At 47.8% G+C, this 26,845-nt stretch overlaps 11 protein-coding genes across 11 annotated transcripts; 6 read left to right on the forward strand and 5 right to left on the reverse strand.

Moving 5' to 3' along the window:
- Nucleotides 1–3,706: 3,706 nt before the first annotated feature.
- Nucleotides 3,707–4,894, forward strand: TRUGW13939_08245 (uncharacterized protein; the record flags this gene model as incomplete). Its single annotated transcript, XM_035491381.1, has 1 exon — nt 3,707–4,894. The coding sequence occupies one exon, from the start codon at nt 3,707–3,709 to the stop codon at nt 4,892–4,894; it is 1,188 nt and encodes a 395-aa protein (XP_035347274.1).
- A 1,105-nt stretch (nt 4,895–5,999) lies between these two features.
- Nucleotides 6,000–6,885, forward strand: TRUGW13939_08246 (uncharacterized protein; the record flags this gene model as incomplete). The annotated part of the gene is made up of 3 exons (XM_035491382.1): nt 6,000–6,239; nt 6,299–6,358; nt 6,424–6,885. The coding sequence occupies 3 exons, from the start codon at nt 6,000–6,002 to the stop codon at nt 6,883–6,885; spliced, it is 762 nt and encodes a 253-aa protein (XP_035347275.1).
- Nucleotides 6,886–7,347: 462 nt separating this feature from the next.
- On the reverse strand, nt 7,348–8,522 carry TRUGW13939_08247 (uncharacterized protein; the record flags this gene model as incomplete). The annotated part of the gene is made up of 2 exons (XM_035491383.1): nt 7,348–7,921; nt 7,981–8,522. The coding sequence occupies 2 exons, from the start codon at nt 8,520–8,522 to the stop codon at nt 7,348–7,350; spliced, it is 1,116 nt and encodes a 371-aa protein (XP_035347276.1).
- A 570-nt stretch (nt 8,523–9,092) lies between these two features.
- On the forward strand, nt 9,093–10,047 carry TRUGW13939_08248 (uncharacterized protein; the record flags this gene model as incomplete). The annotated part of the gene is made up of 2 exons (XM_035491384.1): nt 9,093–9,347; nt 9,403–10,047. The coding sequence occupies 2 exons, from the start codon at nt 9,093–9,095 to the stop codon at nt 10,045–10,047; spliced, it is 900 nt and encodes a 299-aa protein (XP_035347277.1).
- A 753-nt stretch (nt 10,048–10,800) lies between these two features.
- TRUGW13939_08249 (uncharacterized protein) lies at nt 10,801–12,205 on the forward strand (the record flags this gene model as incomplete). Its single annotated transcript, XM_035491385.1, has 5 exons — nt 10,801–10,941; nt 11,015–11,141; nt 11,201–11,324; nt 11,390–11,829; nt 11,883–12,205. 5 exons carry the CDS (start codon nt 10,801–10,803, stop codon nt 12,203–12,205), a joined length of 1,155 nt encoding a protein of 384 aa, XP_035347278.1.
- Nucleotides 12,206–15,401: 3,196 nt separating this feature from the next.
- On the forward strand, nt 15,402–16,882 carry TRUGW13939_08250 (uncharacterized protein; the record flags this gene model as incomplete). Its single annotated transcript, XM_035491386.1, has 2 exons — nt 15,402–15,895; nt 15,967–16,882. 2 exons carry the CDS (start codon nt 15,402–15,404, stop codon nt 16,880–16,882), a joined length of 1,410 nt encoding a protein of 469 aa, XP_035347279.1.
- Nucleotides 16,883–17,264: 382 nt separating this feature from the next.
- On the reverse strand, nt 17,265–18,988 carry TRUGW13939_08251 (uncharacterized protein; the record flags this gene model as incomplete). Its single annotated transcript, XM_035491387.1, has 5 exons — nt 17,265–17,346; nt 17,398–18,473; nt 18,547–18,714; nt 18,793–18,893; nt 18,979–18,988. The coding sequence occupies 5 exons, from the start codon at nt 18,986–18,988 to the stop codon at nt 17,265–17,267; spliced, it is 1,437 nt and encodes a 478-aa protein (XP_035347280.1).
- A 498-nt stretch (nt 18,989–19,486) lies between these two features.
- TRUGW13939_08252 (uncharacterized protein) lies at nt 19,487–20,179 on the reverse strand (the record flags this gene model as incomplete). The annotated part of the gene is made up of 1 exon (XM_035491388.1): nt 19,487–20,179. The coding sequence occupies one exon, from the start codon at nt 20,177–20,179 to the stop codon at nt 19,487–19,489; it is 693 nt and encodes a 230-aa protein (XP_035347281.1).
- Nucleotides 20,180–20,662: 483 nt separating this feature from the next.
- TRUGW13939_08253 (uncharacterized protein) lies at nt 20,663–22,075 on the reverse strand (the record flags this gene model as incomplete). The annotated part of the gene is made up of 1 exon (XM_035491389.1): nt 20,663–22,075. The coding sequence occupies one exon, from the start codon at nt 22,073–22,075 to the stop codon at nt 20,663–20,665; it is 1,413 nt and encodes a 470-aa protein (XP_035347282.1).
- Nucleotides 22,076–24,208: 2,133 nt separating this feature from the next.
- Nucleotides 24,209–25,873, forward strand: TRUGW13939_08254 (uncharacterized protein; the record flags this gene model as incomplete). Its single annotated transcript, XM_035491390.1, has 1 exon — nt 24,209–25,873. The coding sequence occupies one exon, from the start codon at nt 24,209–24,211 to the stop codon at nt 25,871–25,873; it is 1,665 nt and encodes a 554-aa protein (XP_035347283.1).
- Nucleotides 25,874–25,994: 121 nt separating this feature from the next.
- On the reverse strand, nt 25,995–26,597 carry TRUGW13939_08255 (uncharacterized protein; the record flags this gene model as incomplete). Its single annotated transcript, XM_035491391.1, has 2 exons — nt 25,995–26,156; nt 26,232–26,597. The coding sequence occupies 2 exons, from the start codon at nt 26,595–26,597 to the stop codon at nt 25,995–25,997; spliced, it is 528 nt and encodes a 175-aa protein (XP_035347284.1).
- Between the last annotated feature and the right edge of the window lie 248 nt (nt 26,598–26,845).

Genomic DNA, 26,845 nt, shown 5'->3' on the forward strand with positions numbered 1-26,845 from the left:
TGGAGCGTGAAAGAGCCGCTTACAAAGGTTCGCATAATCATATAGAGGCGAATCTAAAAGCTGAAAATAAAAACCCGGGTGTTGTCCGAGAGAGGGAGGTCAGCAAGTTCAAATAGCCGAAAACGTCACGATGTTGAGGTTCCGATATTGTCAGTTGTCCGCGGACCACGATGAGGCTCTACGTCCTCCTGCAAGGCAGCGGCTAGGAGGTGCGGCCGGTGTGGGGGTCGGGTCACATGCCGCTGTGGTAGTAGGCAGCCTCGCCATGGGCACTTTGAATCCCGAGTTATAATAATGACTTGGTTTTAATCTGTCTTTGATTTCTCGCTGAATTACCCAGAGCTCTTCGTAATCTCATGGCCGTGTGTCGCTTTCCACCCTTCAAAGAGCGGGAATATGTCACCACCGGTCAGTATTTGTGCGACTCGCGTCTAGATGCGAGGCTGAACTTGTCTTTGTGATACGTACTTGCAAACTAGTCTGATCTCATGTTGCGATTCTAAATCGAAGCATCAGCCTAGGGCATTTTTCAAGCCCCGAACAACTAGACACCATTAAAAAGAGATTAATGCATGACACACGTCAACTGTGGTTGTCTGGTTGTACCCGGGTGATTTTGTTGCAGTTTAAAGAAACAGCATTGATGACACCATGTGAGCTATTTTAAAATCCGCTGACCTATTGATCAATGTGATACTACATATGCATAAGGAGCTGAAACTGGTTACACCAAGAATGTAGAATATTTCATGTTAGGACATACATACATGTGTAACGATACATGTATGTTCGACTTTCCAAATGTGGTCTTTTCCATGTTATAGATGCAGCAGCCCAAACAGGCACTACAATTAATTGATGTTAATATTTTTCATTAAGGCCAGAATTGGCCATGTTTTCCCCCTAGTGAGTGCTAGCTAGGATATCAATTTATATTGCTTATTGTATACGCTGACACCAGGCTGACATCCACGCACTAGTTGACGTAAATGCCATCGCTCGGCTGATGACATCAATTGATTAATAGGCATAAATTCTATTGACCGAAGTGTGCATGGAGCACACTTCGGCCTCCGAACCTCATTTTTGAGATATAAATACATCCATGCCTGGCGCAAGGCTGAGGTCACTTTCCCCCCAAAAAAATGGTTCATTAACTCATGCTCAGCTGGGTCACGAACAAGGCTGAGATATGTTGGTCAGCACGTTGCATAAATTTATAACATTGAGTCGACCACTAAAATCCAACGCCATCTGCTACACTGAGACACGTAACATTACTATTTATGTCTCCATGTCTGAGTAATACCCCATTTGGCTTATACATGTACCTAATGTTTCAATGTTTTCTAATACCGATTCCAGAATCCATTGATAATATAAATATTGAGCATTTGAATACTGACAAGGCTGGCTACATAGTGATATAGCGAACAAAAAACCTGGTGTATCATTGTACCATCCAATGGCTTCAAATGTTAGCCCTAACCGGCTAGGGACTTGTTGCCCTTCAATCTCCGGTTTCACTTTACAAGTTCCTTGCCCCATCTGAAAACGACGGTTTGTTTTCTATGCTGGTCATAGCGGATAGTCGGCAATCCTTCACGATGAAAAAATGCCTCAGAAAATACGAGCCTCGAAAGAGCGGTCAGCGAACAGCGGAAACGCGCATAATCGATCCGGAATAAAATCAACCCAAGAATGCTTTCTATGGCAAACGACCACGAAGTTATCAAATATAACTTTTCTTGACGGCAAGTTTGAGTCGGTTTCAAAATGTTCCGGGAGTAATATCCTTGCACGTTTGGAAATTCCGTTTGGTTGCTATAATAGTAACCGGCTATTGCCCACCTCCCATTGCTAGTGGACGAATCTACGCCTGAGATTTTTTTTCTTTTCAAAAAAAGAAAAAGGAAGAAAAGAAGAAAAAAAAAACCAGTGAGATACCAATGTGCTGGCCTGCTCCGCTCAGGTTCTGCGCGGCACAGACTCCGGTAAAGCCTGATGGGGGTTTTTGTTTTTGCATTACGCAGTAGGGCTATACCGAGGACACGTGTGCATTTAGCTCAGAAACTTGGTTACTGATCACAAAAAGGCTAACCAACTAGTTAGTTAAAATTATCTGGAATGCCTTCTCATACTAGCTGTACTGCCACTGCCAGAAAGGCCCAGTCAACAATGTGTGGACTCTCTTGCCCGGGCATTCAGATGTCTCGGAAATTACTCAAGGCACCCAAACAAACAAACAAATGTGGAGTGATGCCGGTTGCCTTGCTTAATCTTGGGGCCTAGACCAAAGCTTTTGAGTGAATTTGCCTCATGTTGGGCACAAGCCGGCAGGCTGTATCCAGCTGATATGTCAAAACAAGCCGGGGGGGGGGAGGGGGGGGGGGGGGGGGGGGCAAAAGCCGGAAAGACAACCCGGCCATTACTTCTCCGATATTTGCATGTCTTATATTTTGGAAAGAACTGGGATCGGGTGTCTGTGTAAAGAGGCGAGACAAGAAACCTAGCCAAGGACATCTAGAGGCCGGGGGTGCAAACATTGCCACATTACTTGAAAGCGGAGCGATTTGAAATGTTTTTAACAAATAATATGGCTACAGTCGTGCATTTCCGGTTGATTGGTGAAGAATTAAATTGACATTGTGACCAGAGAAATTGAACAGAGGCCTGTGTCGCCAATGATACTTATTCCATGGTCCGGGCAATGTTGGACAGGGGCTTATAAACTGATGTCGCCTTGCGATCATTCCCGAGAGGCCATATAGAAGAGAATAAACCGGACTGTTCATTCATTACCCCAGAAAAAATGAGCCGAATCTATACAAAAGGGTTAAGAGCACTATTCTAGAACAGCACGCGCGATATAGTTAGGGCAGGAGCAACAAGCTCTTCACCTCACCACACCACACCAGTCTCCTCAGACTAGTTGCATACTACTTAACATCGGAACGCACATAGAAACTTGTTTTGGTGGAGGCAATTATGACGTCGGGCTCCTCTGGGAGCGACAGGGCGACGCATCCGGCAGTGTTCGATCCAATAAGATACAGGAATGTGTCGAGATGGAATGCGGGCTGCTCTATGGAGCCCATTCCCCGTGGGGAGAAAGGGTAGATCGATCGTCAAGAAGCACAATAGTAAACAGTTGAGCCTGGAGTAACTATATGTAGTACTGGGCCATTAACCTCGGCTCCGGACAACCCCCCCAGTTACTCCTCCTTTTTCCGTCTCGTCCGTTGCTTGCAGAGACCTCAGTCGGTTATGTACACGTAACGATGCCAAGTTTGTGCGCTTCATGATAGCTGTCTGCTAGCGCTGCATATTATACACCAACAGCTCCAGTCAGGCCGAGTTGGTCGAGCTGGTCAGGCACAAGCGAGATTGATTGATAGCCGATGCGGGTCCCGGTCCGGCCATTTCATCCTTTAACCACACCTCGACCGCCCCGATTATCCGATTATCCAGTTCTCCTCGCTTCACTATTATTCGCAGTATCGATACAACACGGCTATCTAGCTCCACGGTCATGATCACTAATAGCTCATAACTGTGTGCGCCACGATCCGAAACCCTCGTTCTTGCCGACACGTCGTGGCCCCCGCCGCAGTCACGAGTCGGAGTGCTCGGTGACGAGTCATACTCGAACCTCATATCCTTACTCCCATTATCACACGACTGATTACGACTATATATATCCAACATGAAGCCCTCGGCGCCCTCCTTCTGCGAGCCCCAACAGCACAAAGAAGTCCGCTTCGAGCAGCCTCTGGTGCGGGTGCGCCGCGCTCGATCTGTCGCTTCGAGCAATCCCCTCTTGGACCCGGTACACCGCAGCTCGCGCGCGGCCAAAAAGTCGTCGGACGAATATGGCGCCTACCTCGAACAGTCGAGATCGATTCTCGAGAACCAGCGCCTTAACTTTGAGCGCGAGCGACTCGTCTTTGCCCAAGAACGGAAGCTATGGGAGATCGAACGGACAATGTTAAAGTCGAGGATCGTCGAGTTGGAGTCGGCCGGCAGCGGTGCTTTTCAAACCTCGTTTCGCAATCCGGATTTTGGCTTGAAAGGAGATTCTATGAGTCACACCCAACAACATCCTGTGTGGGAGGGCCCTATTCCAGGTTCGAGGCGGCCGACTCGAGTGTTCCCTGAAGAGACCGGCAAACCCGACCTGTACATCCCCCCTACTGAAGCAAATGGATTCGGTTTCCGCTCGTCGCTAGATGCCGCTTTGTCGCCGCTATTGTTCCGGCCAGCTGATGAGACCAGCGTGCCCGTGCCGATCGAGAAAGTCGACAGCCAGCTGGACGGCATCACGCTCAAGTCGACTGCTCTGCCCCCGGATGTCGTGGCCAAGGTCATGACTCCTCCGACATCGATCTCTCCGACATCATCCCCGCCGAAGACTGAGACTGAGTCGTCGAAACAAGCAGCCGACGGCAAATCGCCGCTGCGCCTGGAGCTCTCTAGTCTGGGCCCGCCTGCTGAGAACCTGACCCGCAACGCAGGACACACACCCATGGCAATTCTCGGCACTGAGACAGAGATCAGTACGCGGACGCCATCCGAGATGGGAGACGACGAGGTTACCCTAGCGCCCGTAGTTACCAAACAGCCGATAGAGAATTCCGAGTCTTACTTCCCGCCGCCCGACGATGATCCTGCCCTGACGGGTCCCCTTTCTCTGCGAAATGAAGCAGAGTCAGACAACAGCTTCTTTTCTTTACTCGATAAAAAGCTATTGGACGAGGCTAAAAAGGCCGTCTCAGGCCCTTCAGACGCAGACGCAGACGATGCAGATGAAAGCAAGGGAGGAGAGGAGCCCGATCCAGAGCTTAAGCTCAAAGCTTCGACCAATTTTGGCACCGTGTTTGGCCAAGTCGAATAAGGCTTTCTCTTTTCTTTTCTTTTATTTTTTTTAACTTGCTATTTGTGGCTACATGTTTTGATTTCTTTTGATTTATGATTTTGGTGCATGATGGACGCAATTATGATGGTGGCATGTCTCAATCTATACCCGGCGGGAAAAGCTAGCCTGCCAACTCCCTTTCTTTTTGTTATATACATGTAAAAACGGCTGGATTTGATGCAGATACACGGACATGGAGTTGATGTGTTTTCCCTATTATTTCACTTGTTTCAGCATATAATATCTAGATTTATACCTGCAGCTATACGGATTGGATAACTATATTATACTAGGTATATAGTCTAGAGTAAATGAAGATCGACTTGTCCCTTGCTACTTGGCCATTAAACTGCTGCAGTCAGCCGTCTTTTGCTGTTAGGATTCAGGTTTAGGGCGCTTAATGGTGCGTTTCCCCCCTGCATGATGAGATCTCGACTATCCGCTGCACCCTTGCATCAATTGATCTGTCCAGATGTCACAACAGAGTTTGTTTACTTCTTCAGCCTAGCTCATATTCAAATTTTTTTTTTTTTTTTTTTTTTTAAAACGAAGGAAAATAGATCGGCAAAGCTATTGAAATGACAGGGTTGACGCGGGGGGAGCTTCTTTCTGCTTCATCCAATGCAGCCCGCCCTGAACCCTAATCTTGTTCATCTGGCTCGAGGGAATATACAGCGCTAGGTAATTATTGCTCGAAAATTTGTGAAATCACGATCGGCTCAGATTCGCATTTTGCCTTGCATGTCGCCTGCGATGAATGATATTGCATGCTGTCGATGCGCAGTGAAAATGGCTAGTCTCGGCAACACGGATTTCCCGTTTGGGAAATTTAATATCATGGTTGATTATACATAGCACTAGTGGTATACTGTCTGTCCCAAACATAAAAGGGCCAAGATATCCCCTTGACTGTTGATGTTTCATTCTATCAATCAATCCATCATTAGCCAGCGCTTTCTTCTCATCCAACTCAAAGTCACTCTTTTGATACAACTCTTTGCAGATACACCAATTTCTTGCTCCCACATTTTTTTTTGGACGGATTTGTGCATATCAAAAAAACACGAAAAACAAACACACCAAAATGAAGTACAGCACTGCCCTGACCCTCTTCCTCGCCTGTGGCCCTTCGGCTATCATGGCTGCCCCTGTCGCCCAGGACGCCACTCCAGCGCTCGCTCTTCGCGGCGATGGTCCCCAGCCTCAGGCTAGCCCTCAGACGGCTCCCCAGGGCTCAGCTGCCACTGGCCAAAAGGGCCAAAAGTCCGGAAACGAGGGTATTCTCGACAAAGTTGAGAAGATTCTCAAGGATGTCCTCGGCGGGGTATGTTCAATCCATTATACTTTTAAAAAGAACGCTGGCTGATTTTGTAACGCGAATAGCTTCGCAAGCGTGGCCTCGTTGAGGAAGTCGGTGATGCTGCCAAGAAGGCCTTGGACGGAGTGAGTCTTGACCAAAACATTCCAGACATGTGTTTCTTTTTGAGTATCTCGCTAACAGAAAATAGACTAGCAAGCTTGTCAACGGCGAACAGTCTGGCAGCCAGAGCGGCTTCTCCTCGCAATCCTCCAACCCGGATGCCGCTCCTCAGCAACAGTCTAAGCCAAAGGAAAAGGACGATGGTGATGATGATGACAAAAAAGATGACAGCAAGGATGGCGGCGAAGGTGGTGTCGGCAAGTTCCTCGGCGGCCGTGGCAGTCCTATCGACCCTGTTACCAGCCAGGTCGAGTCTCTGCCCAAGGATATTCCAGCTGCTGCCCCTGTCAAGAAATCTTACACCAATGACCGCGACGACGATGACGAGCACCGCCACCACTCCAGCCCAGAATCCAGCAGCGGCAAGTCCGGCAATAGCTCGTCTTCCAGCGACGGCCAGCTCTCTCCTGAGCAAATCGCTGCCATTGTCGGTATCCTTAACGGTGGTGGAGCTCAGAAGAAGCCTCAGATCCCTGGTCAGGATGACTAGATATGAGTCGGCCTGTGGAGATCCTTATTTTCTTCTTGATTCTGGCCACTTCCAACATAACTTGAAGTTATGTCTCCTTCAACGCAGTGGCAGGGTCTACGATACTTCTTTTCTCAGTATTCTTTGCCCAAGACTTCAACTGTTTGTTGAGTCTTCGGTTCTTTTTTTATTCTTCGACTACATTTGTATTTAAATTTGATAGAACATGAAGAGCATTACAGACATGTTAGCATAACACAATATTTCCAACCACAGTGTTTTCAATCACATCGTATATGGCTTATAATAAATGATCTCTCCTAAGAGCTTTGATTAAATTTCTAATATACCGCTATCATCACTCGTCAATCCGTCCACATTGTGTCTGAGATCAAGACAAGAAAAAGTTGACATTTCGTGCACCAAAAACGTGAATAAAAATAAAGATAAAGAAAACACCAAGATATAACAAAAGAAACAAAGTTACACCCCCATCGTAAAATCATGCTCTATTCCCGGCGTAACGCTCGCAATAAACTTAAGAAACACAATCAGATATTGATCAACGCGAATCGCCGACTGCAATTCATCCTCTTCACCATTCTCTTCATGCTGCAGCACTTCCCACTCATCACCTGCAGTTCCACCTGATGATGCTGCATGTGGTCCTCGCTGCCGCTCCGCAAGCGAAAGTTTACTCGTGTCATCGACTAAACCTTCAAGGCCACTATCCACTTTAATATTAGACGCTTCTCCAGCAGATTGTGCTTCACGTAGCTTTGCTCGTCGCAGTTTGAGCGCTGCATCTGCACGGTCGAGGAGAATTTTCATCACTGATGCGTGTTGACAAGGGTGGACCGTGGCCATGGGCAGGCTTGTGTCAAACCATGGGAAATCTTCTAGTGTCACTGTTTTATCTTTATAGTCGCCGACAATATCCTCCATCATCAGGTGTGGCGGTAGTGGCTCCGAGGGTGAGAGATATCCCGATAAATATAGTCGCGGCGTTCGGTAGTAGTTGGCATAGGTGATATACAAATTATACGTCCGGAGGGGTCTGTTAATGATGGTCAGTTGCTAATATTTGATTTGCATGAGAATAAAAGTAAAACTCACGCTGTCGTGCCCGATTTGCCCGACGGGTCTCGTATGATTGCCTCCTCATCGTCATCGTCGTCTTCCATGTCAGGAATCTCGTCGTCGTCCTCTACCTGGTCGCCTACGTTACCCGCTTCATCGACAGTGCGGATATCCTTCCTCTTGGCCTCTTGCGAATCGGCATACTCGCGTTTACCGCCAGTTTGCAACCATCCGTCATCATCTCCATCGCCGCTCCCCGAAGCTCCGGCGCGGAGCATATCTTGGATGATGACATCATCCTGTAAATCACCGGCGAAATTATCGTTCAGTCGACGATGACAAGGCACCCCTCTAGTTACCAGGTACTGCTTGTTCGGTGGGAGGAACGGCACTTGCTGAGCGGGTGTCGACGCTTCAGACCATTGCCACGATGGGAACTTGTAGACGAGGTAGTCGCCGGCTGCGGCAAATTCCTCCGGTGTGATCTTGCCCGTCTCTCGGAAGGTGGAGGTGTGAGAGACTGGGGTTATCCAGTCTCGCCACGTCGACCATGTCTGATGGATGAGGTTTTTCGACATCGTGAGAGCTTTGTAATTATATCAACGCGTGCCGAGTGCGGGGTAGGCTATTGTACGTCTAAACCTTCTTGATAAAAGGCTTCGAGTTATAATGGGATGCTGAGATGCGGGTAACAATGATATAAGCCAGAGAAACTAGAATAGAGACGACAAAGCCAAAAGCCTCGAGTCGTAATCACACTGTTTGCCGCGTGGAAGACTTGTGAGACCCGCAAGGACGAGGGGAAAGCAGCTGATAACGGTATCGCAGAATACGACTAAACCGGATACGGAAATCACATGCCACTTCGAGTCACGGCAGCCTGGTCATGTTTGGTTTGCCTTGTATAGAGGTGCGCAGTATTTTTCACAGCGTGACTGGCAGTAGACTTTCACTGTAAAGAAGGTCAGTTGAAAGTAAAATACTATCACTGGTTGGTATACAAAATGCAAGACTGACTTTGGCAACTTTGCGAAGAAATCCCATCCATAATAGGCAATTAGTGGACCCACTAATTTTTTTCAATTCACCACGTCCGCGGCCGCTCGGAGCTTGTTCAGGACAACAATAATAAACATGTCGCCAACACCATGACTGCTGCCGACGGTTTGGAGGGCCTCGCTAATCTCTTGGCTACGCCTGCTCAGCTATCGAGCTCATCGTCGTCTCTTGATGGCATCCCTGCTGACCTAGAAACTTCGATTCGCTTTGCGGGTGCTCTCTTGACGCAAGCAGCTGGGGTACTGCTGCGACTGCCTCAGGATGTGGTCGCTCAAGCTATCGTGATCTTTACTCGGTTCTGGATCGGACCTGATGGTGGTAGCCTTGCCATCCATTCCGCAAAGGTAAAGAATACGCGACTAGGGACAAGCTACGTTAGGCTAATTACTCTTCATACAGGATGTCTCCGCAGCCTCAATTTACCTGATGGCCAAGCTATCATTCCATCCTACATCTCCCCGCTCTGTGCTCAATGTATATTCCTATCTCTTGTCGAAAGAAGCCTCGCCTTTGTGGTTCATCAACCCGTCCGAGGAGCTCGAAGATAATCCCAAACCGGAATCATACTATTTGTCCGAAGGCGGATATCAAACTCAGCGGTTATCGCTCTTGAAGATGGAGACGATCATCCTTCGTACTCTTGGATTCAATACCCACGTCGTCATTCCCCACACCATTGCTCTTACATATCTACAAACCATAAACACGACAGGAAGCGCCCTTGCCAAGCGGGTTTTTGAGCACCTCAACGCGTCCCTTCTATCGCCCCAGCTTTTATACGTGACACATCAACCAAACGCGCTAGCCGTGGCTTCCATCTACCTCGCTGCCCGAGAAGTTGGCGTGAAGATGGTAGAAGAAGAGTGGTGGGAGGTGTTTGATGTCGACCGCGAGGAACTGGGTTTTTTGGTGGTTGCAATGAATAGCATGGAAGTATTCTCCAAATCTGAAAGGGATGTATGGTCTGGAACGCCAATACCGTTAACCGTCGAGAGCTTAGAGGCTGAGTTGGCGAAACGGAAAAAGGCCCAGGATGGCGAATGAACATATGACTTCGGCTGGACCTACCTAGTCAGTAACTACAGATGGCTGGTAGCATCTCCTATAGGTCTGAAAGGCTGGCCAAGTCGCCTATTGAATAATGCTAGGCTGGAGCATTCCGATACTAGCTCATACAAGGCGAAACCATCAACCAACCCAGGCTCATCTCACTTCGGGGACCGAGATAACGTCGGGACATATAATTCTTTGGCCTCCATAAATGGAAAGCAATTCTTTGACGCCTCGGAGAACACATCAAACTTACTTTTGCGTGCCGATGCTGGATATTTATCTGGATTTTACTGGCCTGTAGTGACTAGGAAGTAGCCCGGATCTAATATATATTAATCAGCGCTAACTGAAGCTTGTAAGCTCACCTATGTATTAATAATGTCCAATTCGAAAGAAAAGGGTAGTTATTGTAACTACATGCACCTACTAGTCAACTGGTATACCTATACATTCTGCAGGCCAACCCTCCAAGTCCTAGGGCTAGCAGGCCCACCATGGCTTCTCGCTAACCCAAAACAAGCAACGGTTCCAATCGTTTTGATTGGCTCTATGGTTGTATAGCTGATGATTGCTACTCTTTTCATAGCTGAACTAGTTGCATTAGAGCCGAGGCTCGAACACCTGGGGCGTCTTGAAGACTGATTATAAAAGGAAGCTGAATTTCCAAGGATGAAACACATCACAGATCCAACTCGTTCACTAAAAATATTCATAACACTTCATTCACAAGCCCTACACTCAAATATGGATGCCATTATCGAGCAGATAAAGTCATTAGCCAAAGATGCAGATGACATAACCCGAAAAACAATCATTGATCAGCTCCGCGAGGTTTTCATATCTCTTGAGACTGCCCAAGATGCTATGCAGCGGATATCCTATTCAGTACGCCTACTTTCATTTGACAAGTCTTAACTTTTCATTGGATTAGGAGGGCTGTTTTCTTACACAAAGTTAGCACCTTCAATCAATCCTTGTTCGCGTGGGCTGTGACCTGAAACTTTTCGACCTTCTCACAGAGAGCAAAGAGCCTGTCACCGTGGACCAGCTAGCTAAGAAGACAGGGGCAGCCCCGATACTCCTTGGTAGGTTGTAGGAAGATAAAAGCTATTTGTGTCATGTTACTAGCCTGACCATATTGTAGGACGGATTCTTCGCTACTTGGCATCCGTGGGAACGGTGAAAGAGACTGGAAAAGACACTTTTGCTGCCAACAACATTACTATTTACCTGACTAACCCCGGCATTCAGAGTGCCGTTTACCATAAGTTCGTTCCTCACAAGTTTTCTCTTTCGGCATGCCATGCATTCTGACCAACAAAATGTGTATTAGTGTTGACACCCTCGGCCCGGCCATGGCTGTGCTGCCAGATTTCCTTGCAGAAATCAAGTATCAGGACTTCACGGATTCATCCAACACGCCTATGAACAAGGCATGGAAAACGGACCTTCCCCCATTTCTCTGGCTGCAAACAAAACCAGAAAACCATGCGCATTTCAACCGCTTCATGGAGGCGCAGCATCAGGGCATGCGTCAATGGTTGGATGTTTACCCTATTGAAGAACGGTTTCAGAATATGGGACCAGAGCAGGTCGCATTCGTCGATGTCGGCGGTGGCATCGGGCATCAAGCCATTGCGCTGCGCCAGCGTCTGCCTCATCTCAAGAACAGGATTATTGTTCAGGATGTGGAGGCGGTCATCGCCCACGCTATTCCGCATGAAGGTGTAGAAGCCACGGCTTATGACTTCTACCAACCGCAGGCCGTCCAAGGTATGAATACCAGTTGACTACGAATTGATATCCATAAACTAACTAGTGGAAAGGCGCCCGAGTGTATTATTTTCGAAACATCATGCACGATTATTCCGACGACAAAGCAATCTTGATCCTAAAAAACACGATCGCAGCTCTCGGACACGATTCCGTGATTCTCATCGACGACATGGTTCTTCCAGACTCTGGCGTCCACCGGCACGCGACTCAGGTTGATCTGACCATGATGGCGGTGATGGCCTCGCGCGAACGCACGGCACAAGCATGGTATGAGCTGATGGAGAAGGCCGGGCTCAAAATACAGTGTATTTATACGTACACGCAGAGTTTACGCGATAGTATTTTGGAATGTGTCCCCGTCCGAGCAATGTAGTTAATGGATCATATAGTATAGCCCGGCTGCAGCCAATCAGAAACGAAGTTACCTTTTCCTAAAGAAGACTAGCGTCTGAGGCTGAAAAAAGCTTTGTGGGGCTGGGAGGAACCCCGATTAAGGCTGCATATTACGTATATAACTACATATAGTACTTCGTTATCATTAGAGAATTGTTGAAGATATGGAGAAGAAAATCCAGGCTGCCAACCAAAATACCAGCGACTTTGCAAATGCCGGAAATACGGGCTGCAGATATTTTCTGGGTGAGCACTCAGGACGACGAGCACCGCGCTAAGCACGCATTCATCAAGAGAAACAGCCATCGATTAAGAAAGGAGAAACGGCTGCATGAGTTGCAGAACTCGATGCAGCCATTTCCTCCAAAGAGGCTGCTGTCACTCGTGCAGACAAAGTCCACCGAGATGGTCGACGAACACGGACATCAGGAGTCCAGGGGCTTATTCATTGCACCGGCCATAAGTCGAGCTTTTGATCCGGGCTTTCCGGATTCATTTTCTTCGATGGCAGCCCCGATGACTCGCAAGATGAATCACTATTTTCAGTATTGTAAGTGCCGTTTTAACCTTTTATTCTGGCCTCTCCCTCATCCAGAACTAGACCAGACCTCATTTTGCAAGTCAAGCTATCCATTCAACTCTACTGAGATGGGCACCTGGTGGTGGCAGAAAGCACTTGATCAACCGGCCCTAGTATACATAATACTGGCTACTAGTGCACGTCACAGAGCGAGTATTGGGCTGGGTCCTGACTCCACGGAGATGGACCAACACTCTCTGTGCCATTCTCTTCAATTTCGGAATCAAACCATCAAGTTACTACGCCAGACTATCCTGGAGACATCTAGAGCCAATCTAGAACTGGTGATCCTGATCATTATAAATCTAATTTGTGTCGAGGTTAGTGGATTATTCATTCGTGGAATTCGTATCTTATTACCTTCAATTTAAAACGGCTGTTACTAACAGCTGATACTAGAGCGCTGACGCCAACGTAGTTGCAATTGAGGCGCATATGGAAGGCGTTAGAAAATTAGTCTACTTGCTCGGAGGGCTAGAAAATCTAGATCACTCGACTTTATCTGCTGTTTACTGGTATGTCATAAAAGATTCCGAATGACGGCCCTCTACTCACATTGTAATTTCCTCACATACAGCGCTGAATACATGCGTGGCGTGGCAACTATTTCCTCGCCAGTTTTTCCTGTGGTTATATCGTGGAAAAGCAAAGTCCTCGAGGCGTCAAAGATATATCATCAGGATTACAATGCCCGGAGTCGTCGCAAGTTTGGAAAGGGGTTCTCAGATTCTCCGTGGTCTACAAATTTTCATCCGCAGATGAAATTAGTTCTCCAAAATTTCAAGCAAATCGCCTTCCGTTGCGAGAGTATTCTTGAAGGATCTACGGCATCGCTGCCGATGGAATGCGACTTCTTGCTCCTCTGGGGCCATCAATTATTGACGCTTTCAAAAGAAACCAGAGACAGCGCCGGCTTCCAGGAGCCTTTACGACTTACCCTTCTGATATATGCATCCATTCGAATCTGGAATTTTCACGGGTTGACATGCACCGAGAGACTTGTTCATGCTCTGAAAACCAGTTTGGAAAGCAATCTCTCCCTGCTTCAGAAAACTGCACCTAGTCTACTTCTCTGGATTGTTTCTATAGGAACGTTGGCATCATCACGGACAGAATCGCGCCAACACTATGAATTTTTTACGTCTGGGTTTCTAGATGTTACTCGAAAATTGTCCCTGCAGGACTGGGACAGCCTGCTGTTAGTTTTGGAAGAGTTTTGCTTTGTATATAGGCCTACAGACAAGGCTGTAAAGGATGTTTGGGATAAGGCCCTGCATATTCAGGATGGAGAAGCAAAATATGCGACTTAATAAGCGGTCTTTTTATAACAAATGTATATTATTCAATTGTAAATATAGTAAGTAATATGAAACCGTACGTGTGACTTGCCTGAGTGAAAATATGTCAGATACCAATTGATGGCTACGTCAATGATAACATAGAAAGTTTCAATAAATTCCTGACTTGGACTTTACATACAAACTCATAGAGTGTACCGGAAGAACCGACTCTCATTAGTATCTGCAGCATTATTCAATTCCTGCTACTTTTGCGTTCCCGACTAGGAATAAAGTGAGTCAGTAGAGCCCCCTAAGCTATAATGGATAAAGGGACAAAGGCGTACTATTACTGCGATCCAAGAATTAAATAATGTACAGCATCTTTAAGGGCGGAATCAATCGAAAGTCGATTGTCCTCATGGTCTGTTTCTCTTCATTCTCATTATATTGACACACATACGCAGTACCGATGTTAGGCTCATGCCTGACCTCGCTTTTTTCGATATCCATGACTATTATTCTCCTAGTTAGTTCCTAGGCTGGCATATTCACAGACCGCACAACAAGCAGAGCAGCAATTATCCTTCGGTATTTGGTTTATCTTGCAGCATCTTATAGGGCCTATATGAGATGTGTCTCGCTACAACCAACGATTTTGCTGAAATCGGCGCGAAATAAATACCTAGTAAACCGTGTCATGCGGGAAATGTACATAATTAAACTGATAAGGCAAAAATACCTCATGGTCAGTAAAGAAGTAAAGAGAGCAGTAAGTATAAATATACAGTCTAACCACATTCTCTCTAGCGCATATCACAACACCGCTTATGTAATTCACACTGTGGAGTCCGCGATATCGGGCCTAAATGCACCACTGGATCAGAAAAACCACGCAGGAAACCTCTCATACCATTGCAGCTGTGGGTTGAGTTTTATATTTGAAAGCTGGGTGGCTCTGTGTTTCTTATTGACGACATTGACGCATCTCAGGAGTTATAAAAAAAGCCACTGGCCCCAGAGCAACGACAAAACCGAAGCTCCAAACTCAACTGATAATCTTCCAACTTCATTTACTTGGCAGGAAATAATAGGGCAGGACTTGTTTGATATCTAGAAACCTGTGCTTGACCGTTATATTTCCAATTGACTCGCTTTCAATCTGCTACATCGTTTGCTTCTTCGACAGAGTGTGTTGCCCAGAGCCAAGGCTGGTAGCCAGTGACCCACCAAATCAGTGACTCACTGAGCTACACCAACAAAGCCATTCGAATATTTCACTACTTCATATATTCCACACACACGCGCAAAATCGCAATATGTTTGCAATTTCCAAATCCAAACCGCCGTCCCTGGTGACGTCGTATATCGGGATTGCAACATCGCGAAATCAAATCCGCTTCTACAATGTTCTCCATGATACCTCGATTCCAGAGCCGAAACGGAAACACATACCTTCGTCTGGAACGTATCCCAAGGGATTCCGAGTATCCGGCACTCATGTCGGTGTCAAAGCTTCAAACACAAAGTTCCCAGATCTAGCCTTGATTTCGTCCGATGTGCCTTGCAATGCAGCTGCCGTGTTTACTACAAACAAGTTCCAGGCCGCGCCGGTCCAGGTTAGCAGAGCCACATTGAATGACCGAAAGGGAAAAGGCGTACAGTCTGTTGTTATCAACTCTGGATGCGCCAACGCTGTTACTGGGAAAGGCGGACTTGAGGATGCGCAGAGGATGGGCGCAACGGTGGATAAGTGCGCTGGCCTTTCTGAACCAAGCACAATTGTGATGAGCACTGGTGTTATTGGACAGCGGTATGAACTCCTGGATTCTCCTCTCATGATATCAACTGTGTAGGTTCTATTCTAATATCAAACAATTACAGACTTCCCATCGCCAAAATCCTCGACAAAATCCCCACAGCGCACTCCAACCTTGCCAGCACTCACAATGCCTGGCTAGCCACAGCTCGATCCATCTGCACAACCGATACATTTCCAAAGCTCATTTCGCAAACATTCACACTCCCATCTTCACCTGGAATTACCTACAGCCTTGCCGGAATGACCAAGGGAGCCGGCATGATCCATCCGAACATGGCCACCCTTCTCGGCGTGGTGTGCACAGATGCGCCCATCGAAGCCGCAGCCATGAAGAACCTGTTACTCCAGGCCGTTTCACGCTCCTTCAATTCCATCTCTATCGACGGCGACACAAGCACCAACGACACCATCGCCCTGCTCGCCAACGGCGCTGCAGGCGGCTCCCCTGTACCCGCATCGCCCTCGTCACCAGACTACATCGCGATGCAAGAAGTGCTCACATCCTTTACGCAATCCCTGTCACAATTAGTCGTCCGCGACGGTGAAGGCGCCACCAAATTCGTAACTGTACGCGTGCAAAACTCTCCATGCTACGACTCTGCGCGCCGCATCGCCTCGACCATTGCGCGCTCCCCTCTCGTGAAAACAGCTCTGTACGGCCGCGACGCAAACTGGGGGCGCATATTGTGCGCTATCGGGTACACCGAGGGCGTCCCCGACGGGGTTGTGGTTCCCGAACGCACCAGCGTCAGCTTCAAGCCCGTGGACAACTCGCCCATTTTGAAACTGTTGGTTAACGGTGAGCCCGAGGCTGTCGATGAGACCCGCGCTAGCGCTATTTTGCAAAATGAGGATTTGGAGATAGTTGTTGATCTTGGGGGTGGCGCAAAGGGCGAGGTTGGCGGCGAAGAGGCCGTGTATTGGTTCTGTGACTTTAGTCACGAGTATGTCACTATCAACGGTGATTATCGAACATGATGTTCCAAATAATCCAGAGAACTGGCCTAGGTATATAGAAAAATATCAATGTTGCAACGCTAGATTGCTTATTTTACCTTCGCGTCAAACATATTTAATAGTACAACAGATGGGCAATATAAATAATATACAATTGCGGCATGAGACTTTTTCTTCACATCCCTCGAGATACTCCAACAATTCCTATGCAAGGGCATATGAATCAATTGTTTAGCATTCCCCCAACACCGATTTGACAAAAAAACGCGTAGCCACAACGGTAGACAATCCGCCAATCTGTAATGTAAACTTAAAAAGGAGAATCAAGTATATAGAAAAAAATGCAACCTCATTCCCATGAAGATTCATTAATAAACAAGGGTGGTTGTAGTCAGGTGGCTACCTAGTTGCCAGGGACAAGGCCCTTGAGACCTGAACCAAAGTCACCTTCTCGGGCAGCAATTTCAAAGTAGCCATAGATGATACTAGATAAAATTATTAGCAAAGATCAATATTGAGGAGCCAAGATAACTTACGTAACGGCGAGCAAGATACCAGTACCGCTGCCCAGGGCACCGAGAAGATCGGAAGCGACAGACAGACCACCAATGCAGGCACCACCGAAAGCAGCGGCAGTGGGGATAACACGCTTGAGCTCCCGGTACATGCTCTGGTCACGGTGACCGGCCATGACGAGTCCCTGGTCCTTGAGCTGCTTAGCGACATCACGGGGGGCGGAGCCAGACACCTCAATCCAGGTCTTGGAGAAGAGAGCGCAAGCGACCAGCATGAAAACGACGTAGATGGCAGTGTGAACAGGGTCCAGAAGAGCCTCCTTGAAGTTGAGAGGGGGAGACATGTAGTAGGCAATACCAGAAGCAGCATAGAGCTGGGCAGAGCCCTCACGTGGTTCCCAGACACCCAAAAGACGGACCAAGAGGTTGTCAGAGAAACGAGAGTACAGCATCTGGCTGATCAAGAAGACGTTCGAGCAGAGAGCAGACTGGAGCATGATAGGCATGTTCGAAGTGTAGAACAGACGAACGGGGTAAGATCCGCGCATGCCACGCTGGCGGGAAGACTTGACAGGAATCTCAACGCGGAAGCCCTGGAGGTAGATAACAGCGGCAAAAACCAGGAGAGTGGCAAGGAGGTTCATGACGTTGGGCAAGTTCTGGCGGTAGAAAGCCTCTTGCAATGCGCGCTGCTTGTCGGGCCAAGTCAAGAGCAGGTGGAAGAGAGCGATGATGGCGCCCTCGAACTCAGGGCCACGACCAGTGTTGATGGTAGTGGGAGAGAAAGCCTTCCAGACGATGGACTCGCAGATGTTGGTGGCAATGAAGAGAGAGATACCGCTGCCGAGACCGTAGCCCTTCTGCAGCAATTCATCGAGAAGAATGACAACCAAGCCGGCAACGACCAATTGCACGATCAAGAGGACACAGATACCAGCACCGAGGTCACTTGGCTGGCCATAGAGACCAGTGAGCACGTACACACAGGCTTGACCGAAGGACAAGATGATGGCGAAAAGCTTCTGGGCGGTTTGGTACAATTCACGGTCGGTCTTGAGGTCGAGGTTGACATCAATCAAGTGAGTTCCGGCGAGAAGCTAGTGAGTGGAAAAAGCGACCAGTCAGTTGAACCCATTGCGCTATTATATGTGAATCGGCGAAGCGACATACCTGGAAGACCATGCCGGAAGAGATGATGGGTGTAATACCCAGTTCCATCAGAGTACCACGGTTACTGGCCAGCATCATACGAAGCCAGTAAAGGGGATCAGAGGTATCCGAGGACACAATACCATACAATGGCATTTGGCTCATGACCAAGAAGATCAGGAGGGTCAACTAGTTAGGAAAACGTCAGCGACTGATTGTTTATACGCTTGCGCACCGGCTGGCGCTGAAATGAAGAATTTATCGTACCCCAGTCCACATGAGCTTCTGGTTGAACGGCACCTTGGTCTCCGGCGCGGCCACCTCCGGAAGGAGGGGCGTGAAGGGCTTGATCAAGTCAAGAAAGCGTACTGTTTTTTAACATTAGCACAAGCTGAATTGAGTGATGGGCGAGACACAGGCATGGTGATCGCGTGCAGATTTGGGGCAACTCACATCCGCTCATAATGACACTCGGCTCAATGCAATCAAGGAAAGAAAAAATAATAAAACAAAATGCTGGAGTCTCAACCCGAGCTGAAGGATTGAAACTGCAATGAAGCAAGAAGGAAAGGGCAGGAGGGGGGGGGAGGGAGGAAGAGAGTGTGTCGAGAAAGCGATGGGGAGAAGAACAGGGAGACTTGAAGTGTGCTTGCTGGCCAGTTCCTCCGCGATCTACGCTAGCCCACTTTGGGCGTGTGCGGGCCCACATGCGCCGCCAATCAGCGCGCGGCTCCAAGAAGACACCTGGTCGTCTATACATGGAATTCGCCAGAACGCCAGGCGCTTCTGCGCGATGAGTCACGGTATATTTGGCTTTTCGTGGTGTAATTGGCAATACATTATAGTCTGAATCAGGTGTATCGATCATATGAGAAGAGAAACGTTTTTAATATAATTATTACAAATCCGACACCTAAACCAAGCTGGGATATTACTATTTGAGGAACGTAGAGCATAATTATCATCCAACAGAGACATCTATAGCATTAGCTACATTTGGTCGTCCCTTGATATCCCCAATAGGCTTGTTGATCGTCTTCACGCCAGGTGCTTGGTTTTCCGTAGCTTTGGAGTTGGGCTCTAGCTGCTTTGGCGAGTCCGTGTCGGTTCCGTGAGATTCATCAGAGGCCTTTTCTTGTTTCTCAACGTGTTCATTGTGTAGATCGCCCTTTTCGTCTAGCCTTCTGAGATAATGAGAGGTCCAGTCGGAGCTCAGCCTAGTCAGTTGCTCAGCGTCGCCCGCCCCAAAACGCCTAACGATCAAGTACGCGCTCCAAGCCCAGAACCACACTCCGACACCCAAAAACGTAGTGACAAATAGAGTTGGGAGGAGGAACAAAAGAGCAACGCCTACGCAGAAGACCGTGAACAGCAATGCACCGAGGAGCGCGATCACGAGAGCTGCAACTAGACTGAAGACGAGCACGCCGACAGTGAGCAGGACGAAAAGAATGAGCGGGAATCCGGAAAATGCGACCTGCGATAGTACTAGAGTAGCCAGCACTGGATGGGTCGTTGCGAAGCTGGTGAGATGCTGTTGCGCATTCTCCAGACGTCCAGGCGGGAGGACGCGATTCACAACAGCCTTAGTCCGGTTTGTCAACACAACGAAGATATTTGTTATCGTCGATGTGGCTGTTGAAATTAATTCCATTTTCGTGTCTTGTGTAGCTCGTGGCTCTGACGCTCAAGAGCGTGGATGTCTTTTTTCTTCTTAGAGATTGGATTGTGGTTGTGACACAAGTTGCCGAACTGTTTAGTCTTGAGAGAAGAAATCGTAAGACTTTGCCGCAGCAGAAATTTCCAATCGACTATCTCAAAAGCACTGGAGTCGCGTAAAAGGTGGCGAAACAGCAGAAACCTAGGATCTCGACAGAAACAACATTGAATTAAACAACGACGCTCTGGTAATAATGGTGTGGCTTGACACGCGGTCCCGCATCCGATGACGTCAAAATCGCCTGAACTATGCTGGCTATATTTATAGGTTTTCTACTATTACACGAGAATGCACAGAATGAAATAAAAAAAGTTTCTATATGCAACTATCATCAGTGGGTCATCACGCTCAAACACACAATGCATGGAGCCTAACAGCTCAAACTGGAGACGCCGCGACATGCTAATTATAAATACATCACTCGTGTCGTTCACCCCAAGAAACCCATCGACGGACACACTCGTCTACTAATCTTAGTGCCTCTTTGGTTGCCTCGAACTCAAACCATTCTCTGTGCCCTTTTCCACATTCAGGACACGGCCCTTGACCCTTCACTCGTTGGTCTGCTAACTCAATGTGAATGAGTCTTTCCACCCTGTGCACATGAGGCGTGCGGCGACCGTGGTCTTGCGATGCACTGCTTCCAGGGGTCCGAGCTGGCGAGGGAGACGGTGAAGACGCAGTGTACGGATAATATCGAACAAGAGTCAGATCATGAGAGCACTGCTTGGACCATTCGTTTAGACGCCGGTGGACGTTGCTTGTGCGCCCGATTTTGAGTCTAATAGTTCCTGGTTGATTGTCACTTCCCCTCGAGCGTGGGTCGACGCTCTTTGCAGCACGCAAAGCATCACTTGTCCGGCGGGAATGTGGTGAGGGCAATAGATTCGATGCGATTTCCCACGGTGGTAAATTATCTGTTGCATTGGTGCTTTGCGGAGTCACCCAGAATATGTAGATGTAGCCTTCTTCATCTGCATCTGAAATTGGCTTGGTCAACTCTGTAAGTAGGAGTGCCGTTGTTTGAGGACTCAGATGAGGCGGTATTAGTGATAAAAGTGGCTTGGTTTGCGATGACGATGACGCCGGGGTACTCGGGAGCGAGGGCCTAGGAGGAGTTCTGCCGTATCCTGGCTTTGTTGGAGTTTGATAAGGGGATAGAGAGTGCCGTGAGGATGGGGGCGAAGAGGCATTGGGCCACCGCTCGGGAGTCACGGGAATCGGACGATTTTGAATGATATGAGAGCCTCCTGAGTTTGAGGCTCGGATGAAGACAGGTCGCTGCTGGTTCATTGGTGGTCGAGGAGCAGTCGGTTGCTTTCCTTGTGCATTATACCTTGAGCTTGAGACTGGGCGCGAGGGAGGTAAGCTCTCCGGGGCATCCACTACCACCCGAAAACAACAAAACGACCCCGACTTCCTAGGAGGGGGCCTGTTGATTTCATGATACTGCTTTTTTTGCCGTTTAGCCGGAGCTTGTTTCCTTGGGACTCGCTGACTAGTATCGATATTGAGAATACCAAGTCGCTCGACCAAGGTGTCAATACTGGTCCTTTCTGACAGAAGCACAGGAGCTGCCTGGTGTCTTTTGGCGACATCATGGACATCCTGAGGTGCTTGGTCCTTGTGCTGCCAGCAATAAAGAGCCTCTGCGTCCAGACGTTGACCAGCCTCACCCTTGAGCATTGTTGCTACTCGTCCAGAGGGAGCTGCTGCCAGTGAACGGCGACATGGCTTGCCACTGATAGTGATGCCCGAACATGTTGAGGCTGGATTCCGCGAGTCTGATCGAGGAAGAATCGATTCTGGGGTGTTGTTGTAATGCGGCATGCCAGATGGCCTTTATTATGCAGCAGTGTACTAGTAGTTATAAACAGACAATCTGGCTAGTTTCCAAGAGTCAACAAGGAAATAATACCGGGGTCAAGTTCAGGAGTATTAGTGCAAACACGACCATATTATTGCTACAACTGTGCCATGAAACCGCGAAACTCGTGATGTAGTGCGTTGGCCAAGTCACAAGAGGCTGAGCGGTGTGCTGTGTATTTAGCACCGCCACACATCATCATCCGGAATGGTGGCGGTGTAGCTAGCGGTTATTAACAGCTACACCAACACTTTTTTTACTATTTTCATCTTATGTGTTCTTTAACTAACATTCAAATTTTCTTTCGCTCTTGCATATTCTGAAAGAACTCGCCTTTTATATCTCGCAAAATCCTCACCATGCAACCTCGACTCTTCAATTCATCACTCTGCAACAATTTTTCGAGTCGGGGATAGAAAAAGTCCCATCTCACACACTTCTTTATATCACCCATCATCTTCTTGGAGTTCCCAAATCATCCCTCTTGGCCGAATACGAGACATCCAGTATATATATGGAATTTGTCATTCTAGAAACTGCCGCAGTTTTTGAATCTCATCTGTGGTGAGAAAATCTAATATCATATATTGGATTTCCACCGGGAGACGTATTAAACGGTGTCTTTGGATACGACATAGCTTGGATTTGGCTTCTCGAGGCTGGGCTTTGTTTCTTTTTCGCCAAATGCTCTTTTTGATTAATGTTCGAAGCGGTCGGAATTTTGTAGAATCTGAAAAAGTCCACTCAATATCAATTTTGTCGTTTACTAGATGGATATAAAATGCGACAATAGAGAGGGAAAGACTACCAGTGTTCATCCAGCGGTAAAACTCGCCACCCAACGGTTGTTTCACTCTCTTCGACAGGATTTTAACGAAGGATTCCAAGTTCATCTCCGCCTGAGGCCCAATGAACCGGCGAACCAATATCCAACAACTGAAATGCACAGGAAACCCATAAGGGACTCCTTCTTTCTCAGTGTTATCAATGAGGTCAGAATAAAGCCATTCGTATTGTTTGGGATTTTTGGCTGTGATGATATTCACTTCGTGATTAATATTATTATCATGTTGACCAGCAACCACAGCTAAGTTCGTATTCCAAGGGACACTTGACACCTCCCCGACCATTTCCAACAAGCGTTTGAAGATTCCGGAAATGTGAAATTCCTTTTTGAGCGGATCCCAGAAGACTAGTGCGAATGGTTAGTTCTAAGGAACGGTCTTTAGGTAATTATAAATCAGGTTAAACCTAACTTAAGCGTGTGAGACTGTCAAAGGCACTTCCAGGCTGATATTTGTTCTCCAGGTCAGAGTCTTTACAAGAGAGAAGGGTTGGATTGTCCTCCGAGTAATTTTTCCAGTCATCCTTGATCTGGATCCCGTTGAGGTTCGCGTCTTCTGTCTCACATAAATAGGATAGACAGACATAGCAAAAGTGGCCATAGATGGCTACGAATCGCATGGTTTATTAAATAATTGCTGGCCAAAGCTCCAGTAATTTCCAAGACTATTTTCGGGGTTCCTGGGGTTTATATTGTTGATTTTTGTGGTGATGTCATTATTCATGGCTCATTTTATCATCATTTGCAAAGTTTCTTTAAGTAGTAGTAGACTGAACTTAAGAAAAGAAAAGAAAAAAACAGAAAAAAACAACCGTACTTAGCAAATAAGGAAATTTGCACGTGAAGTAACATATTGGTATTCAATTTGAATTAAGAAGCGGCCCCCCAGCGATTATATATATATATATATTGAGAAAAACACCGTACTCTGCAAATAAGGAAATTTGCACGTGTAGTAACATATCGATATTCAATTTTGAATGAAGAAGCGTTCTCTTCCCTCTTATACAAAACCCGCTAGCCCCAAACAGGAAAGGTGTTTTCTTGACCAAAGCGGCTAGACCGATCGCAGCTCCCTTGCAGCGTGCTTCGTCCCTTCTTCCAAGCTCCACCCAAACGAGCTCTTCAATTGGAATTCAATTATTCTACGGCATTATTGAGCTTATGCAGCCATGGTACGCGCCGTATCTCCCTTTCTTGTCTTCCCGCTTCAAAATATTTGTCGAAGTCTGCCTCTCACACTAAATAAACTATGAAGCGCAAAGCAGCAGATCTTTCTTCGAACAACGACGATGACGAAGGCGACGACTGGCCGACAGTATCGACTCCAAAGAGACAGAGGACAGGGCCTGGACTGCAAGTGTCAAATAACAACAACATAATCGACAACGGGGATGCCGTTGCCACCACACCTTCGAAGCGCGCTCGAGCAACCCCGAGGAAAGTTGCGACGCCGAATCCGACCGGATTGAAGACGCCGACACACAAGTCCAAAGCGACATCGCTATTCGTGACCCCGAAGAAGAACACGCCGTCCAGAGCCAAAAACGCCGACCGGTCTGCCAAGAGAAAGAGTGCCAAGCTACTATTAGAGCAGGATGAAGATGATGTTTGGGATGGTGCCGACAGACTAGCCGAGGAGATCTTGGACGACGAAGAAGCTACCAACGGAGCAGAAGACCCAAATGTGCTGGAAACGACGGAGAAAGATGGCGAGAAGACTACAACAAATACAGAGTCACAACCCAAACGTCGAGCCGGTCGACCAAAGGGTGCAAAGAACAAAAGATCACCAACTCCAGAAGGAGAGATTCCGCCACACGAGAGATACTTCTTCCAGAACCGTTCGGGGCCGCCAAAAACATCCAATAATACACTGAACAAGGTCTCGTTATTAACTCACGAGGAATATTTTGAGTTGCTTGGTCGATATCAAGATCCATTTTCTGAAGAGAAGGACTTGCTACTGGCAATACATCAACGTTCTTTTCCTCAATGGAATTTTGAGTTCCGTGAGAATCTCAACATCTGTCTCTACGGATACGGGTCGAAGCGACGGTTAGTGCAGCAATTTGCTGACTGGCTGTATAAACGATCCATATCCCAGCCAATTATTATAGTCAACGGGCATACCCCGAATATAACTGCCCGTTCTATTCTCAACACTATACTCACCTCTGTATGTGGTGAGGAAGTTCCGGCAAAGTTGGGCACGATGCCAAGTGAAGTTCTCGAGTTTCTTCATTCGGCTCTACAATCGCGCGAGACGCCCGTGACTGTGCTAATCAACTCGATTGACGCGCCGCCTCTGCGGCGAACAATTCATCAGGCGCATCTAGCTCGCCTGGCCGCCATTCCCAATATCAATGTTCTAGCAACGATCGATACCCCCAATTTTTCGACCATGTGGGATGTCAGTCTGCGGGACCAATTTAGATTCGTGTTCCATGATTGCACTACTTTTGCATCGTACGACTCGGAACTTAACGTCGTCGATGAGGTGCACACCCTCCTTGGCAAGAAGGGCCGACGAGTTGGTGGCAGAGAAGGCGTCACTTTTGTGCTGAAAAGTTTGCCCGAGAATGCCCGCAACCTGTATCGATTACTCTTGACAGAGCTGCTGACGCTTGAGCTGGGCGATGGCAACGGTGGGGCTAGTGATGACGAAGAAAATAAAGGGGACAGTCGAAAAGCAGGCCGGAATGAGGAAGTTGGCATTGAATTCAGGGCCCTGTACCAGAAGGCTTCGGAGGAATTTATCGCCTCGTCTGAAATGATGTTCCGGACTCTGCTGAAGGAATTCCATGACCATCAAATGGTTACCTCTCGCATGGATGCGACTGGTGCAGAGACGCTCGGGGTGCCGTTGTCTCGAGAGGATATGGAGGGGGTGCTGGAAGAGTTGGTGTTGAGTTAATAAAAGACAATATTTTAATACCCATGTATCCTACTTTCGATATATTTACACAGTTGATACATTGATATTCAAATATAGACCAATACTTTTTAGACTGGATGTTTGAACAATCAAAACTTGGCTAACTGTAATCGGAGAAATTGGCAAAGGCGGCCATGGCCATGGTTGTCCCGAAGCTCACTTTGAGGGGGAAGTTTTTCCTGGCGGCCTCGCGAAGGTTGATTTTGACGTGTTTTTGTAGGAAGTTGACAGGGATGATATTATATCCTTTGGACGCGGCCCACTAATTGAAGTTAATTGAAATCAGCATGTCCCTAGGGAGGGATAGAATGAAAGAGAGAGGGGAGGAAAATCATACCTCAACAAGTACAATCCCAACACCCAAGAAAAACACCAAAGCCTTCGAAAACACCCTCAGCCCCAACCCGGTCGCCAGTCCCAAGACACTCCCCAGACTAATCTGTCGCACTGCCCACGCGCTCAGCAAACGGTCTCCTGCTGCTGCCGAGGATGTTCGTCCTTGCTTCTGGACGACTGGGCTGTTAGGGTCCAACGACCACCCTGTTTCGGGAGATGCGTGGCGGTTGTAGTAAGGCGCGTTGTACTCGCATTGCATTGGCGACGAACGCAAGGGCGACGAGGGATGGAGAAGCGAGAGGCCGAGGCCGGCTCCGAGGGCGGCAGTTCGGAACAGTGGGCGGTAGGATAGGAGGAGAGTTGCCATTTTTTGTTCAATCAATTGAGCAATTGCATGAAGTTAAATGAGCTGGAGTAGAAGTGAAGCTTGGAGAGTAAAGCGTGCCTGCAGTAAGCAAGTGACGTCATTATGCCGGGGTTTTCTGCCCCGGGAATCAGGCACCAACAGCAATGGGCCCCACTCTTACACACGGACCAATCGCATCTCTCTCCGATGACAAATCACATACTACGCCATAACGGGAATAGTGTCCCTTAGCCTTCTTTAGGGCGTGC

This window comes from Talaromyces rugulosus, chromosome IV, assembly GCF_013368755.1.
Source record: "Talaromyces rugulosus chromosome IV, complete sequence".
NCBI classification, from domain to species: Eukaryota; Fungi; Ascomycota; class Eurotiomycetes; order Eurotiales; family Trichocomaceae; genus Talaromyces; species Talaromyces rugulosus.